The sequence below is a fragment of the Scleropages formosus genome, chromosome 6 (assembly GCF_900964775.1).
Source record: "Scleropages formosus chromosome 6, fSclFor1.1, whole genome shotgun sequence".
In the NCBI taxonomy this organism is placed as follows: domain Eukaryota; kingdom Metazoa; phylum Chordata; class Actinopteri; order Osteoglossiformes; family Osteoglossidae; genus Scleropages; species Scleropages formosus.
Window position 1 is genome coordinate 25,136,904 of NC_041811.1, and position 17,540 is coordinate 25,154,443.

The 17,540-nt window shown below is 40.4% G+C and overlaps 1 protein-coding gene across 2 annotated transcripts; it reads left to right on the forward strand.

Moving 5' to 3' along the window:
- Positions 1-620: 620 nt before the first annotated feature.
- Positions 621-15,577, forward strand: tmem38b (transmembrane protein 38B). 2 transcript variants are annotated; one of them, XM_018748337.2, is made up of 7 exons: positions 897-960; positions 6,191-6,211; positions 9,178-9,334; positions 10,961-11,145; positions 11,759-11,846; positions 12,705-12,822; positions 15,024-15,577. In XM_018748337.2, exons 3-7 carry the CDS (start codon positions 9,228-9,230, stop codon positions 15,336-15,338), a joined length of 813 nt encoding a protein of 270 aa, XP_018603853.1. In that variant the 5' UTR covers positions 897-960; positions 6,191-6,211; positions 9,178-9,227; the 3' UTR covers positions 15,339-15,577. The 2 variants fall into 2 exon arrangements, with proteins under 2 accessions (XP_018603845.1, XP_018603853.1); XM_018748329.2 differs by lacking the exon at positions 6,191-6,211 and having other exon boundaries at positions 621-960; positions 15,024-15,571.
- The last annotated feature ends 1,963 nt before the right edge of the window (positions 15,578-17,540 follow it).

A 17,540-nucleotide genomic window follows, 5' to 3' on the forward strand; every position in this document is an offset into this window, starting at 1 on the left:
ATCAAGAACCTGCAGTCATCTAACTTCAACCCATTTATAGGGCTGGGAACCGATCAGGTTAATTGACAGCAAGTGTGTTACTTAATTACATGATGATGTATCTCAGATGGCACCTCTGGTGGACCTTGGCTTTCAACCCTGTTGTGACAGTTACACTATTGATGTGATGCGCTCATTGAATTCTTCTTTGTGGTGAATGTTGCCTTGGAGAAAAGACTTTGCCAAACAAATAAATGTAAGTGTACTTAATCATGCACCCTTGGCTTGGCAGAGGTGAGCTTAGACTAAAACGGCACTCCCCACCTTTTTTCCATACCAGAATTTATATCTCAATAAATGCTGAGAATGTTTTATGTTTTGTTTCTGAGAAAAAACATTAAACAAATACAACTTTTAAGTGCCTAGACTGAGAACTACGACAGTGCACACACTGAAGTTAGTACAAATACACCACTACGTGCAGGAGCCGCCGATTTGCGGCAGAACTGAAGCGACGGCTGCCAGCCAATGAGAGCAGCTCCTGCACCGTCCGCCATATTGGCGGAATTGCAAACCGGCGAGCGTCAACAACGTCATGGCGGGCGGAGCGATCTGTGAAATACACAGGCCATTGGGGGTCGCTGGTTGGAATGAGGGGCAGCAGCTCGTGAGCTCTCTCTCCCCCCCCCCCCCCGCGCCTCAAAACACAGCTGTCGGCAGCTAGAGACGGCACGCGTCTGCCAGGGTCGTGTTACCCGGGTAACCCCACTGGAGCGATGCTCGCGTCGTTGCTGTGAAAACCCGCACTGACCTCACAGCAGCAGAAACACAGGAACGAGAGAGAGCGTGAAGGAAAAATGGATCTGTTCACATTTCACAGTGTGAACGAACTGTCCCTCGGGATGTCCAAGCTGTCAATGTTCCCCCTCTTCGACACGGCACATTACATCGTGTCGGTAATGGCTCTGAAGGAGCAGCCAGGTAAGAAAGAGCGCATAATCCGTCTGGGGAGGGGGCTACTGTCATCATGCTGTGTGTGTGTCGGCAACTCACTGTGAGTAAACTAAAGTGTGTGTGTTGAGTATGTCGTAGTTAATGATTCAGTTACACCTGTGAATGACAGGGTTCAGGAGTGGAGCCGTCACAAAGGACTCAGCGAAGCAAAGAGGCTGTTTTAATAATGAGGCTTCTGACAGAATTTTCTGTGTTATTCCCTCCGAAACTAAGCGGCGTCTTTTCGACGGTCGTGTGTGTGCGAGAGGAGCATGATCATCATGTATTCACGAGGTTTAGCCGAAGAAGCACGAAAAGACACAAGTTGCACGGCCTTGTTGTTTGGGTTTCAGGAGGAGGGATCTCCCGCCGGTTTCTCTCTGTTCCCGGTGTCTCGCGCATGTGGTGAGTCGTGACGCGGCGGCGAGTGTCTTGAGTGTGCGGCTCGCGATAGCGGTTTGTTACCACCACGGTGCACGGGCTACATCTGGGGCCGTGGGCTAACAGGCCTCATACAGTAATGTACCTCACCCCTACCAGGCCTCATACATACATACTATAGTGTTCCGGCTTCGGCACTCCGCCGGGGGTGACGTGGCCCGTTTCCTGCACGATCGCTCCTGTGTGTTTGTACACACACACAAAAACTCCACGCACACTGACGTTTCTACTTGTTCGAAATGTGTTAAGCATCTCTGAACTACACTACTGAGCTCGTCTTCCTCGGCGTCAAAAGCGAAGAAGTGCCTCGAGCCCTCGCGGTAGACCAATATTGGCACAAAGTTACTTCACGTGGCTCAAAAACGGTGATCAGGACAAAATACCCATTTCAGGGTGTTTGATTTTTATCACACGCGTTTTATGTTATACAGGTCTTGAACGCTCTCCATTGTTTGCATACACTTCCTAGTTTGCATAGTCCATGTAAATGGAATGTCACCCCCCCCCCCCCCCCCCCCCCCCCAATCCCCAGGGACTAAATGAAGGGGGAATTACCTTTCCTTTGAACCCCCCCCAAGTGCCCGAGGTTCATGTATCTTCTTTCCTTTGTGCGATATTTTTTTTTTTCTGAGATCTTCAGCAAAAGGACACGAGCACAGTAAAAGGGGACATCTACATCCTGACAATAGCCACGTAGATGGAATATAATGCACTCGGATGATGTATGACGGACAGTCTGGTAATGGTGGCGGACAGGTGGGTGTTTATTTTGCCGCTGACCTTTTCCGGCACATCTCTTTTGTTACATAGTGGCACAATGTTACCGGAGGATATTTTACAGAACAGGCCTATTTTTAACCGTGTTGTTTGGCTCCCTTGTTAAACTGAGCTCTTGAGCTTTGCTGGGCTTGTGTGCAGCAGGTGGTGTCATGGTAAGAGCTGCTTCCTTGCATGGTACTTACCCTGAATCGCTCCAGTAAAAATCACCCCGCTGTACGATGGGTCAGTCATTGAACGGGGGTCAAATGGGCGACATCCCTGTATTCAATTTGCAGCAGCAGTCGCTGTCATACAGTTTTTGAAACTTGTCATTCACATACAGGTTTTACTCCACACATTTCCAAAGAAACTTTTCAGTACTCCAATGCTGAGAAGACCAGGGTAGCAATACTACACCTACGTACACTAAAAAAAAAATCAATAGATCCTTTTTATTGCACCGTGTACTGACTCGAGAAATGTATATTAGTAATGAATTTGACATAATTTTCATGAATATAGCATTTTCTATTGCGTGGTGGCAATGTGAGTTTGGCTGGGGCCTCCTCTGTGGTGGGTCTCGGGTTCGGGTTCGAGTCCTGCTTGGGATGCCTTGCCATGGAGTGGCGTCCCGTCCTGGGTATGTTTCCTGCCCTCCAGCTTTGCGCCCTGTGTTGCCCGGTTAGGCTCCGGTTTGCCGCGACCCCACCCGGGACAAGCGGGTGTGTGTGTGTGTGTGTGTGTGTACATTATATTATCATTATAATACCCTATATGATACATTACCATCATTTTATAAAAGGCTGTGCAACAGCTTTACTGTTGCTGCAGAAATTCCATACACTGCCTACAAGAATTGAAACTTGGAGCCCTGTAGTATCGAGTTAAAAATTAAAAAGTTAAAAATTCTCAGTGTTTGATAATTGTCAGTACTGTCGTGCCTCACCATTTTTACATTCATATTAAAACTCGGGGGGGGGAGACAGGATTGGTGTGTATATATAAAGAATATCTATACCAGTCTGAATTTAACATAATTTGAATTGCTCAACCATGTACATCCAAGAGTGCCCTTTTGAACTGAAGGCATTAGAGTGCCTGCTGTGTCTACAGCTTGGGCTGCAACTGAGCAGAGAAAAGGCTGGACCTGGACTCATTCCACCCTGTTCACCGGCGGTGTGCGAGCATGTGGACATTACCATAACCTTTACATTACATAGTGAAGCCAAGTAGATTAATATTAGGGTCTTGAACTTTGAACGGCTTCACTTGCACTCAAATCCTCTGTTTTTGCATTGATAGTCAGTGAAGGTTCCTGTATTCATTAGTTATTTATAAAACAAGTCATAAAACATTTGCTGTATTTCAAACACTGTAAAGTGAAATAAGGAATGACACTTAATGAGATTAGAAAATTTAAAAATAGGAAGTAACCATGTTCCTGCTTACTTCTGCTTCTTTAGACACATGATATTTATTGAGTACTTTTATTGCGACTTTATTGCATTTGCAGTATTTTTTTTTTTTTTTTTTTTTTTAAAACGGCTGTTTACAATCTCTGGAGTGTCTGCAGACATGCACTGGTGTCAGTGACTGAGTTCACAACCTACTTCCCCACACCAGTACTTGTGAAACTCCCCGATAAGTGTGTTTTTGGCTTCCAGCTCTCAATGAACTCTAATGAGCACACTTTTTAACCATTTAATATTAATCTTTCAAATGTAAACTGTTCTTGAAGCTTGCAAGAAGCATAGTTTGAAAACAAGGCTGAATGAATGAGTGCTGTTTAAAGGGACTCTTGCTGGAAATGAGTAGTTCTCATATGGCTGCACATGGGTACCTGTGTTTAAGTGTTCCACATAACATTTTGGAATTGAACAGATGGTCATTACTGTCCCCAGTCACACTTTATGAAACCGCTGAACTACGTTAAAGTGCTCTAGCCTACAGTTCAGCCTTAAACCAGGTTGTCACTGAATGAGGATTAGCTGTTACATCTTTTGGACTTAATAAAATCAGTTTTTTTTTTTTTTTTTTTTTTTTTTTATAAATAGGCCGGCATGGCAGATCACTGGAGAAACTGGAAGGTAGAAAAAAGAAAGCTGTTTTCATAGTTTGCATTTTATTTGGTATTGGTATGTATGTATGTATGTATGTACATGGTATGTTTCTTTTTTCTTGTCATCGGGCTTAGAATTACTGAAATAAATTCTGTACTTCCGTTTCTTGTTGAATAAGCTGCTGCTGAAGTTTTTTTTCAATGCTACTGTAAGAGACGAGGCAGGAGACAAGAAGTGCAGTTGCCCGTTGAAGGCTTTTATTTGCCCTTAGAGTAGGGTGAAGGAAGGGGATGGAAAAGGGGGACCAGGGAACAGGTAGGATGAGGTGCGGGTCGGGCTGGGAGAGTCGGGACAGTCGGTACGCGGGCGTCGTCTCTGGGATCGGGTTCGCCTCTGTCTCGTTCTCCTCCTCGATCTCTTCTTTCTACTGCTGGGCACCGGGGAAGAAATGGGGAGTGTAATCAGCCACAGCTGTGGCTGCTTTGCCCCCGTCTCCACCACCTCAGCGTGCTACACTTACCTTTCATGATGCCTCTGTCCACCAATGTGACAACATCATTTCCGCTACAAAGTAGGTAGCATTGTGGTTAAGGACATGGACTTGAAACCTGAAGGCTGCTGAGTGAAATCCTGTTGTTGCTGTAATACCCTTGAGTAAAAAACCTTGAATTGCCTCATTTTAAAGACCTAGACAGGTATATGGGCCGAATTCTGTAAGTTTCTTTGTGGGGGGTGTGAGCAAAGCAATAATTATTATTCATCCCACACTACCTGCTTTGGTGCACCATGGGAAAAGGTGGCTGGTAGCTACTAAGTAATACATAGTAAAGTCTATGCATGTGAGCATGAGCCTGGTCTAGACAGGATTCAGTCTTCATCACTCTAATTGTTGCTGTCCCGGAGATGAGGGCAGGATGCTGGTATACAGAGGGACCTTGTTGTGCAGTTCCCTGCTTTGCAGTATTTTGCAGATGTGTTGCTCCTTATTTGTGTCCATGTCATGATTTAAAAATCCCCGCCTGCAGATATGTAGCTAGAACCGCAGCGGTATGCACAATATCTCATAAGATCCATTTTTATTTGTCAGAACTTAAAACAATTAAGGATGTATTTAAAAAATGATAAAATGTTTTTAAAATGATTTGTACAGTACCATAAAAGATATGTACTGTGACAGTTGCTCAGTCCTGCTACTACTACATTTGATTCACTTTGCTGCCCTAATGTATGGACAGCATCCTAAGAATTTATCCAAATACAGTAACTTGCTATTAAATTGGTTGAATAACAAAATCAGTAATCAGAATAACTAACTATTAAATCAGTTGAATACCAAAGAATGAGGACTGAAAGGTATCATGTACTCTAATGATTAGGTAAATATATATTTTTGCTGAAAAATTTACATTAATTAATTTAGCAGATGCGTTTCTCCAAAGCAGTGTACATCTCTTAGAAAATACAATGTCTTCTTTACATTAGCAGAAAGAGAGACTTGTATGCAGATGCATGATTCTAAAATGTATATTTAAACTCTGTTCTTAACCTTATGTAAACATAACGTGGTATTTTGTTTTAAATATGACCGATTTTAGTTAACTGATTGGTGAAATACATTTAATGCCAGACAGGGGAAATGTAGCTGTACGCTCCCAACGAACAACATTGTGCATTATTTTAAAGGGGAAAAAAGAGCTGTACGATATATACATGAATTTTTTCAGCTCATATTAGTGTTGTATGCAGGGCCCCCTGTACCAGCAGTGACTTCATTATCTTTAGGCTAACCTGTTTGCCTGTAGATAAGCTCTAACTGTATACTGCATTAAAAATATGCTTTAAATTTGTGTTTGAATTTTTTGTTCTTGAACCTTTTATGCTGAACAAATTTCATTATGGAGATTGTTTTTTCTTATGCATGTCCAATGATTAATGAATTGCTTTCAATAATATTTCAGGTTATGTCTTCCAGTAGAGAGGTATGTTATAAGCCATGACCCCCCCCTTCCGCCGATCATTTGCATTATCACGATCACTGACTGACAACCTGTTACGACTGAGTCCTCCTTCAGTATGGCTTTGTCCCTCATCTGGTGCATGCCTGCCGCTCAATGTTCCCTCCTCTTCATGATGCTCTCGTGTTTTGAAGTTTGCAATGAAGAACTTTTTCTGTCATCACAGCAATTACTTTTGACTTACTGATAATAACATTCAGGCTGTCTAGCACAAATTTCTCACATTGGGCAAGTAAAAATGATTTGAGATTACAAAGGCTTAATGGTAATAATTGTTTTATAGTGCAGTAAAGTATGTATCGTAAGCCAGCGTGATGCAGAAAGTCCCTTGTTGTACGTTGCTTGTGTCTTCAGATGGATACTGCACCCATGTGGCAATAGCCATCTGCATCAAGCGGTGCTGTGTACTGCACTGTAGCAAAGTGTTTACCCCCCCCACGTGTTTTTATCGTGTAAATGTTATTTGTCGCAGAAACTGCGAAACATTTCCCTGGACTTTGTAAACTAAAAAAAAGTTTATCGAAATTAAAGAGAAGCCTTTTGTTACATTTATATTATGCACCCGAAAAAGTAAACTATATATTATAGATAGAATACAGGAGTGAAATATCTTTGTCATATATTCCTCAGTGCAATTTGATTTGAGTGGAGAATTGTAAAATTTATTAAAATAATTGTTTTTGTAATAAATCAGTTCAGTTTTGACTTTGTCACAGGGTTAAAAATGTCTGTTTTTGTATGTTTTAGTTTACAACTGTCCAACCAGAATTACACTGGCTATATGGAATCTTACCTTGGATGGTCCAACTTTCTCTAGCACCAACACACCCCCACCTTCAGCCCATGTGAAAATTTCGAAAATCTAACCCTGTATTCCAACTTTGAAGTTCTCCAGTGAATTTTTCCTCATAAAATACAAAAAAATTATTCCTGGCACATCACCCAAAAGAATCTGTAAACGTATCTTCGAACAGGGGAAAGCAGGAAAATCCTTCATGTCAATTAATTCACTTTATAGTATGTACGGATTGTGTGAATTCACTCCTAGAGATGTTAATATATGCAAATTAACAGTTTGAGTTTTACAAGAATTATAGTCTGGATATGTTTGACTGCTTAAATATGGATTAAAGTTGCCTGGCATGGATTTTAAATAAATTCTTAGTGGCATTTCTAAATTTTTTTTTTTTTTTTTTTTTTCAAATGTACAGAATGCAAATATAAGTTTTTTAAATTTGCATTCTTTTAGGTTCCGTATGGTGTTTGTTTAGAAATTGCAGTTCACTTTAGTAAAGGTATTTCATGGAAGTTTACATGGCCATCATATTTTGTTCTGTTTAATCAACATGGTGCTATTTAATGGCTGGAAGATTAAAAATCATTTGAATACGAAGAAAAGATACAAATTCAATCCTGCAATAAATGTCCACAAAATATAAATACAAATTGAAGGAATATTTACTCTTTCAAGAAAAGACAAGCTAAAAAAAAAATACAAGGTTATTTATTTTGATAGCATGTATATGGTAGTTAAAACAAAAATTTGCAGCAACCTGAAGTGTTTTCTATAATTGGAGAAAAGGTCCTCGAATTGTCGTAGTAAAATACCCAACTGTGTACTTTTGCCGAATAAATAAGTATTGCTGTAGCCAAACTTCTAAGCGTTCTTAACTTAATGTACTAAATGCTAGAGGGACATATGAAATGAAATGTCATGTCTGCTTTTAGAAAAATCTGAGTTATTAGTATGACTTAACAAGGGTTTCAAGTTTTAGGATGTTAGTGTACTTTGAACTGTGTTGGAATTTGAATTGTAATTCTAATTTATTGGGAATAAATCAGTATTATACACAATCAAAAGTCGTGGAACTGAAAACTAAGGTTAGACTTCATTTTTGTTTTTTAGTACAATTTATAAAAAAAAAAAAAATCCCTTTTGTTATATCCATAACATTTGAGAATTAATAGCACTTTCAAAAATGTGTCAGAGCCCTAATTGTCAACATATAGTATGTTGGTGTAGCCACTGCTCTGCCAATATGTTAACATTTACAACAGCTGGAAAATTTATTTGCATTCCTAATTATTGTAATGTCCTGCGTCTCCGTGTCAGAATGTCATTACTGACAAATGCGTGTGTTGTCTTTGAGCTTTTGGTTTATATTTTGGCTGCTGTATTGTCATTTTTTTAAAAAAAAAAATTTTTTCCATAAGTGTCGGTGTTTGATTTGGCTCCAGAATTCTCAGTGGAAGGGAATTGAATTTACCATGGTAAAATAATGACTTCTTTCTGCATTTGTCCAGTAACTGACAATGTTTCACATATTTAAAAAAAAAAAGAGTTTTTGTGTTCTGGTGAAAGTCTGAATGAATGATGAACTTATATGGACAAAAAGTGAAGCTCTTTGCCAGTTGTGTAAACTTTTTAAAAAAAAAAAAAAAAAGTGCAAATTTGACCCTGGTGTAAAACATTCACCTTGGGAGTCTAGGTGAAGTACAGTAAGTGATGAGTGAAATTTTGACTCATGCCAACCACTGGTGTGGTTTTCACGGTAAGGAAGGAGTTTATAGTTGTCTTCTTTCACACGTGTCTATGCGAGGAAACTCGCGCAAACACGAAGTATCATATAAAGTCTGCATGGACTGAGCTGGATTTGAACCTATGTTAGAAAGCACAGTGTAGCAACTGAGAGACACCAGTGTTAACCTGCTGTACCGCTGTGCAAGGGGAACCCAATACCCTCTAAATAGTCACTAAAATCAAAATGTTATTAGAGTGGCAACGTGAATCAGGGTAGGCCTAAGTGTACAGTATTTTGGTGCTGTTTATATTAATATTCACTATTGTGTGACCAATAATCAATACATACATGAGAGGATCTGCGGTGGCAGAAGCAGACAGTGCAGTGGTATCTGTGTCTGGGTTACAGGGGCGGTGGAGGTGGCGCGGCGCAGCCCTGTGGCCTGCTGGTTCAGCTCCATGCTCTACTGTTTTGGAGGGGCGATCCTCTCAGGCATGCTGCTTGCCGAGGCACCAGTGGCTCCACTTTCCAACAACACCAACATGCTACTGGCCACCCTGGCCTGGTGAGTCCTGACACCTTTCGCCTTCTGGGAGTAACAGCTGAAACTGCGGTTTCGTGTGAGCTATGATGGGGTATTCAGTGTGGTACACAGGAAATTACTTTATGACAACAGCCTTTATTTTACTGTGACTATTAATAACTGAGGTTCTTTGTAATGAAAGTTAATCACTCTGCAACTAATTTAATGAATGAACATTCCCAGATAAACTTCTTGTTGTCTTTGGAAGAAAAAGTGCTTCCTAAGAATTATTTATTGTCTTATTTATTTTTTGTGTTCAGAGCATTTGTTATGATAGCGAAACATTTTCCAATGGAATTGTACTGTTTAAAACAGTTCGGTGAAGTTCACAACTGTGTGCCTAATAGATGTGGCTGAAACAAAGACTATTTGTGGAACTAAAGTCTGAAAAATTGACTTTCTCACCGGCCAAAAAAAATGAGAAATAAAACTCTTTGTGAAGCTATGAAGTGTACTGTAGGGGCAGGGAATCCATAAAACTTTTTGATGGGGCTAATTGATCTTCTGCCCAAGAAGAACATGCACATTATACACTTGATGTCCCTTCTGAGAATAATTAAATTGCAGATTTAAGTTTTATCACATGCATGAAAGTGTAAATTCATTTAATTCCTTTTTCATGATAAATGTAATTACTAATTTGCAGAAAGTTTTTTGCTAGTTGTGATTAAGATAAAATGAGCAGTTAATGAAACCAGAAGTAGACTGGCAGTAGGCCCATAGAATTAGTATTAGAATTACTCATGTGTAATATATTAGTCTATATAATACAGCACTTTGAAAGCTGGGACTATTATATTAATGTAAGTTTGCCTCTTTACATAAAATATCTGAACAAATGTGTAAATACCAGAAGTTATTACTTAGACTATAGTACTAAGAACGCTGTCTCAAAACAAGAGTTGAGTGTTTTGATTTTATTTACATAGCTTTAATTACAAAATTATTTTTTTATTGCACTCCTTTTAGTTTTTTTAAGACTTTGAATGATTTATGTAGAAATGGAACCCCATACTGACTACATTTGATACATGTATAAGATTTGTGCACTGCCCTTTATTCTGGAGTGTGTTTAGTTTTGTAGCTTGTTGTTGTAAATTTTTGTAGTAGTAATAGTGTATGTTGTTCTGTGTCCCCACCATGGTCCAGGAGAAATGTTGTTTCACCCCTGTGTATGTCCTCAACATATTATGGGAATGACAAAGTAGACAGGTTTTTTCTTTTCCTCCTCTCCCCCCTCCCTCTCCTTTTTTGTAGGACAAGATAACACTTTTTAATCCCTGTAGGGAAATTCACACACAGCAGCTGAACATGACACTTAACAACAGACCGGACACATAACAACAAAGTCTAGTTATACCGACAAAGACAATGAAGAACAAAATGAATAACAAAATATATGACAAAGATACAAAATCATAATTTAGAAGTAACCTGTATGCTATAACTGAAGTGAGAATGATTAAACCAGTGCAATGACCCCCTACATCACTTTATTGAGGAGCTAGGAGATTATCCTCATACTGTCAGTTTTTCCTGCAGTGGATAACACCCTGCAATCCCAACGTGAATGGCTCTGCCAAACAATGTCTTCCTTATTTTATCCAGGTACTTGGTATTCTACTGCCCCCATGACCTGTTCTATCGCTGTGCCGCCATCCTGCCGGTGCGTTTGGTATTGTCTGCCATGAAGGAGGTCACGCGCACCTGGAAGGTTTTGGGAGGGGTTGTACAAGCACAGAAGAAGTACCAGAATGGGCTGCTTGTGATGGTTGCCACTGGCTGGGCCAAAGGTACCTATGTTACAATATACTCTGGTTCTGAAGTACATCTGAATTTAGGAATTAAATTGACATTCTGCCGGTTTTTTTTTTATTTTTTATTTTTTTTAAGATAAGCTGATAGGTTGTAAGCGGGGGTGCGGTGGGTTGGACCGGGTCCTGCCCTCTGGTGGGTCTGGGGTTCAAATCCCGCTTGGGGTGCCTTGCGACGGACTGGCGTCCCGTCCTGGGTGTGTTCCCTATGCCCTGTGTTGCCGGGTTAGGCTCCGGTTCCCCGCGACCCCGTATGGGACAGTGTGCGTGTTGTCAGCCTGTAGGTATCTGTGATGTTCCTTGAGTGTTGTTTAGTTCAAAGCTGTATGCAACATGAAAAGGATGTTTGTATATATTTTGAAGATAAAATTAAAATAGTATGTGGATACAGTTAATCACCTGAAAAAATCCCTAGCTGCAATGTTATAATACTTCATTTAAAATAAAATACCAAAGATCGGGGGGGGGGGGACCTTTATCACAGTAACACATCAATAAATAATCAATTTTGCATTAACTTTCATGTTTTACTGGCATTTCCATCCAATGTGTGCTGATGAATTGGACATTTGTCTACTTTTCTCATTTTCAGGAGCTGGAGGGGGTCTGATCAGTAACTTTGAGCAGCTGGTTCGCGGAGTGTGGAAACCTGAGACCAATGAGCTTCTGAAGATGTCATAGTAAGTGAACATGGTTTTCATTGACCTAGCCAGAGAAAACCCCTTTAAAGATAAGCATTCACATACCTGGAATTCTGCTGGTCTATGGTTAAAGCAGTGATTTGACATACAAAAATCTAAATCTTCACAGATAATATTTGTTAAGATTTTGAGCAGCAGGTATTATGTGTGTTTAAAACACTACACTGCTTTGCCTGGTATGTGGCTTTTCTCAAATTAAGGTGATGCAGTAAAATGGACAATGCTGTATATCCACTGATGCATTATCGACAACCGCTTTTCCAGTGCTAGGTCATGGTGATGCAAAGCCTGTCGTGGAAGCACAAAGCAGAGCAGTCACACATGCATAGATTCACTCACATGCACATGCCAGAGAGTACCAACGCACCTGAAATGCATCCTTTATAGTGCAGAAATAACTATTTACAGCAGTTAGCCCTGCTGCTGATCTCTGAGTCTTAAGAAATAACTCACTGCTCTGGGTGACCGTTCGACACTCTGAAGAGAAGCTGTGTCAGTAAATGAAGGCTCTGGTCTTTGATGGACTTGTCTAATTTTAACCTCAGCAAAGAACACAAAGCATAGCAATGGTGAGCCTCCCTCCTGGCATCAACAGGCTGTGCCAATTTTATTGTAACCTTCATTAAGGCATCAATTGCATTTTAGCAATGATTTTTATTCTGAACACAGACCTCATTTAAAGTCCTCATGGTATCCTCATAAATGAACATCTGTCTCAGAAAGAAGGGCACAGGCTGTTGTCAGTTTAAGGATTGGGCATGCTTGCTATAGTGTATAATTAGTGGTAACGTCAGACTTCAGTCTTCTCTAAACCTTTGCTGTTTGGTCTCTGTACAGTCCCACTAAGGTAACCTTGATAGGAGCAGTTCTCTTCGCGCTGCAGCAGAACCGCTACCTGCCTCTGGAGCAGCACCAGCTGATGTCGCTCTACACGGGTTTCCTTGTCATCACAAAGGTCTGTCCCCTGCACATCCACATCTGCCCTGCTGAGCATATGGTTCCTCCTCAGATGAATGTTGTGTCCTGGATATCAGTGCTTCCACTTTATAACTGGGATTGTAAAACCGATAACTCAATATCTTCACTAAATCTTTTCTTTCCCAAATTGTCACAACCCTGGCCAAATCAGTGGTGATTGCGATCCTTTACACCGTGGGGAAAACAAACGATTGTTATCTTAGTCGCTGGTGTTGCTGAGCTTTCAAAGTGTTATGAATGACAAAACAACATTGTCTTCTGTATGTTTAGTGAAGGTAATATTGCAGCTATTATAATATAGAAATGACACTTATATGGTAATAACAGCTATTTTATACATGTAATTGTCACTTACGTGCTTTGGTAGTATAGTCTTCAGAGGAAGAAGCTGTAACTGTAATGGTTAGTTTATTGCATAGTTCCTTTCTGCTAGAATAGTCTGACACACACACACACACACACACACACACACACACAGACACACACAGTCTGAAACTGCTTGTCCCAAGTGGGGTTGCGGCGAGCCTAACCCAGCAACACACAGGGCGTAAGGCTGGAGGGGGAGGGGATGCACACAGGACGGGACGCCAATCTGTCGCAAGGCACCCCAAGTGGGACTCGAACCCCAGACCCACTGCGTCAAACCTGCTGCGCCACCAAACCCCCGTTAGAATTGTGGTGTATAAAAGTTTCAGATGGTTTTTAGCCTCTTCTACATTGCCATGTGACAAGTTATTAATGTATGTGTTTTAAACCTAAGGATATTAACAGAATTTCACAGCAACCTCATTATATTCATGATATGAAGGAAATTCAGAGTTGGTGGGTTTATATGGGCGTTTTATGGTTATACATTGGGACAGTGCAAGGAGGAGTTTAAGCTTCTGGCATTTTATCTAAAGTAGTGGAAAGATACAATGAAATATTATGAACTCAATTGAAAGAAGATTTAGAAGAACATTCCTGACAAGAAAAAAACTTATTTGATTCTTGGTGAACACTTTTGTTGTGACTGAAGTGATATAGCCTTCTTTGTATCTCTGCTACATCCACTAATTCCTCCCATGTACACCGGATCACGCAAAGGTGGTGAAGGCTGATAAATGGTAAACTGCATAACAGCTTACTTTGCTTTGCGAGCCATAGTTAACATTTTGTCCAAACTGCAAGTACGGATGTACATATAGTGGAAAGTAAAATAAAATAATAGTGATTGCTTATGAATTGAGGCCTGTGATGGAAGGACATTTTAAACACAAAACAAACGTTTGTGACACACTAGCTAAACTGCTTGGAAACATTCAAAACTGTAAATCTATAAGAGTGTGGTGCTTTGTAACAGTGTGAGATGAGAAAAATCAGAAAAGATCTCTATTTGTTGTCTGTATTCATATCTTCATATTGGCTCCAGGTTCACTACCTTGCAGCAGCAATAAAATTAGTGAACAAATGAAAAAGATTAAAATCAACCAGACTGACCATATACAGTGCTACTTGAAAGTATGTGAGCCCCTTGCGTTCCTTAGTTTTACTAAAAATCACTATTTAATGCGAAGCAGCCTTTCTCATCTGAAATACGTCTGTAATTACCAATTGTATATGCTGGTTTAGAGGAAATAAGTGTAGTAGAAAAATGGAAACGATACAGGTGCCAATGTAAATGAACCCTAAATTGCATTTGTTAAACTAAGCAGAATCAGGTGTGTAAATCATACTTTAATTTTATAAGTTTAAGATTTTATGTTTATTTAAAGGGGGCACGATGGCGCAGTGGGTTTGACTGGGTCCTACTCTCTGGCGGGTCTGGGGTTTGAGCTTCGCTTGGGGTGCCTTGTGACAGACTCACATCCCGACCTGGGTGTGTCCCCCTCCCCCTCTAGCCTTACGCCCCGGCTCCAGCTTACCACGACCCCGCTTGGGACAAGTGGTTTCAGACTCTGTGTGTTTATTTAAATATTCTTCTTCCCCCAAGAATAACGACCACTCGTATTGGGTTCACACACGTTCAAGCAGTACTTTTTATGTACCTATAGCACATGGATAATCGGTCACAGAAAACAAAGGGAAGATTCACATTTCACTATTCTTGGTGAACATCCACAATTTTGCTGTCAGAAAGCTTTTCCTTCATTATGCAGTTGAATTTGACACGCGGCTCATTTCTCACACCTTTGGCAGGTGCGGATGCTGTTGACCGGTGCCTCTTATCCGTTTGTATTCCTGGAGACAGCGCTGTACCGTGTTCTCTTCGCGGCACAATTGACAGATACGACCTCTACAGACAAGAGCAAGGAGCCCAACGGACTGCCCTCGGGAACACGTGCTGCTGACGGGAAGACCGTCAAAGCTGCCCCTGAGAGCTGTAGTCGCTCCACGCTCTCTGACACCAGAGAAAATGTGTCCTCTGTTCCAGAAATGAGAGCAGAAGGCACACGAAAGTCACCTACAGGGGAGAGGGACCTGACAGGAGCAGGCAGCAAGAAGACTGATTAATGAAAGCATTTTTCACCTCATTCCATGTCCTTCTAAATCATTCTCTTCAGTGCAAGCCTGACTGTAGCGTGATTTCTTATATACCAAGATTATATTTTGATATATTTGTATAAGCTGAGGTTGATGTTCATTTTGTAATTTTCAGCCCTTAAGTTTTGATTATGATGCTCTAGAAGCATGAACATTTCTGAAAGTCCTTTGATAGATTTTTATGTTTATTCTTAGATATTGCTTTTTATGGAAAATGATAAAATATGTATAATCAAATACTATAATATTTATACATGGTGAAAGAAATATACCTTAAGAGCTTCTTATTGAATCTTATTCTGTATTTTTATTGATTTCTTTTTAATGTTATTCTCAAAATGAATGCAATCTTTTACTTGCACTAGCCCTTACATTTGTTTGTACTACTGACATATCTTTTTATTGTTTGTGATAACCAATGAACAGTGAATAGTTTGTTGGCCTGTATAACATATATTATGCAGAAATCACCAAAACTGCAAAGAAATATTTTATCCATCATAACAGGCCACTATTTCACTGGTACTATCTACACTTTTCACATGTGAATGTATTCTGAAAGATTTTTGTTTTTGATAGACAAATAACTGCTGGAAGGCAGTTTGGAAGTTTAATACAAGTGGACATGAAAGATACTGACAAAGTGTTTTTTTGATTTCTTGATGTGGGCCCTTATTCATTATGCTTATGTATAGTTGGTATGAGTGATAAATATATTTCAATCTTATCTCAAGGCTTTTGAGGGGGTTTGTCGGTCTCCATTACAAATTTCATGGGGTGGCTCAGTGGCTGCCGTTTCACAGTGCCTGGGTAGTGTGAGAGGACATGGGTTTGATCCCGGCTCAGTCTGTGTGGCGTTTGCATGTTCTCATGTCTGCGTGGGTTTCCTCTGGGTGCTCTGGTTTCCTCTCACAGTCCAATGGCCTGCTGTTCGGGTTCCCCCAGACTAGTGCGTGTCTGTGATTGTGTGTTCCACTGATGTATGGATGAGTGACCCAGTGTAAGTAGTGTATCTAGCAGTGTAAGTCACCTTGGTGAATAAGGTGTGTGGGCTCATAACACTACATAGTAGGCATTGGAAGTTGCTTTGGAGAAATGCATCTGCTGAATAAATGTAAAATACACCAGTGTCATTGTGTAAAATAAGGATTGCATGAAACTAGAACTTGCTATGCCTGATGCTGTCAGGTATTTTACTGTTATGTTCAAGATGGTAGTAAATGTTAGCCATTTATACATAGAACCATCAGACACATTTTGATTCATGTCAGTTTTGATTCTCATTCTATTAGCTAAATGATATTTATGTAAACTACATTCGTTGGTCACCCTGTCACTCATATGGTGGACCATTTCTCTTGGAGTGCCTAGAAACCCTCTGTCACTCAGCTGCACAAAACAGCTTGTGCATTAAAATTCTAAAATGTTTTCAGCAGAAAAAACAAACAAACAAAAAAAAAAAATTAGGATAGTTTTTCAATATGGAAAAAACAACTTGCATGAATCAGTGTATGAACCAACCTGTGGCACTTATCTTGAAGTTGTAATGTTGCAGGCAGGAAATGGATGGATAGTACTGGGGAAGCCTCTGAGGCCTTTTCCCTTTCAAACTCCAGGCAGCAAATACACTTCCATAAGAATAATTGAAAACGTGCATATTTAAATTTGGCCTAAAGCCAAAGTTTATACTGTGCCAATTTGCTGAACATAAACACGCCATTATTATTACCAACTGCTGTCAAAGGCAGCATCCTACCCAGCAAGTCCCTGATAGGAGACGAAAGCTTCCTGTTGTTTTAACAGTCAAGTGGATCTTGCTGCTGTGATCATACTGCTGTGCCTCCTGCCATGGATTGAGTAAGTGTCATTTCTTAGAATAAGGTGCTCTAGTTGATGCTGAACTCATTGAAATGTATGCCTTAGGCTGGCTCATCCTCATTGCTAGATGGTCCTCTTGACCGTTTAGCTGCATCATGATGCTGGTAGATCTGCAGAACACAGCTGTGAACCATGGTCCGGGTGTAGGATTATGTGCATGAAAAATATATATCTGCCAACAGAGTCACTTGGGAACCGCTATCTCTAGGAAGTTTCACCCTCACAAATGTCAGAATTCCTGTCCACCTTAATAGGCCATAGAAGTTCTTCAGACAGCAATGAGCAAAACTTTTT

What these genes read in the sequence shown, in the direction of transcription:
- tmem38b (XM_018748329.2), top strand. Translation starts at nt 837, where the DNA reads ATGGATCTGTTCACATTTCACAGTGTGAACGAACTGTCCCTCGGGATG. An exon ending in GGCTCTGAAGGAGCAGCCAG is followed by an intron (nt 961 to 9,177) that starts GTAAGAAAGAGC and finishes TCTGGGTTACAG; the next exon opens with GGGCGGTGGAGGTGGCGCGG. An exon ending in GTTTCCTTGTCATCACAAAG is followed by an intron (nt 12,823 to 15,023) that starts GTCTGTCCCCTG and finishes CACCTTTGGCAG; the next exon opens with GTGCGGATGCTGTTGACCGG.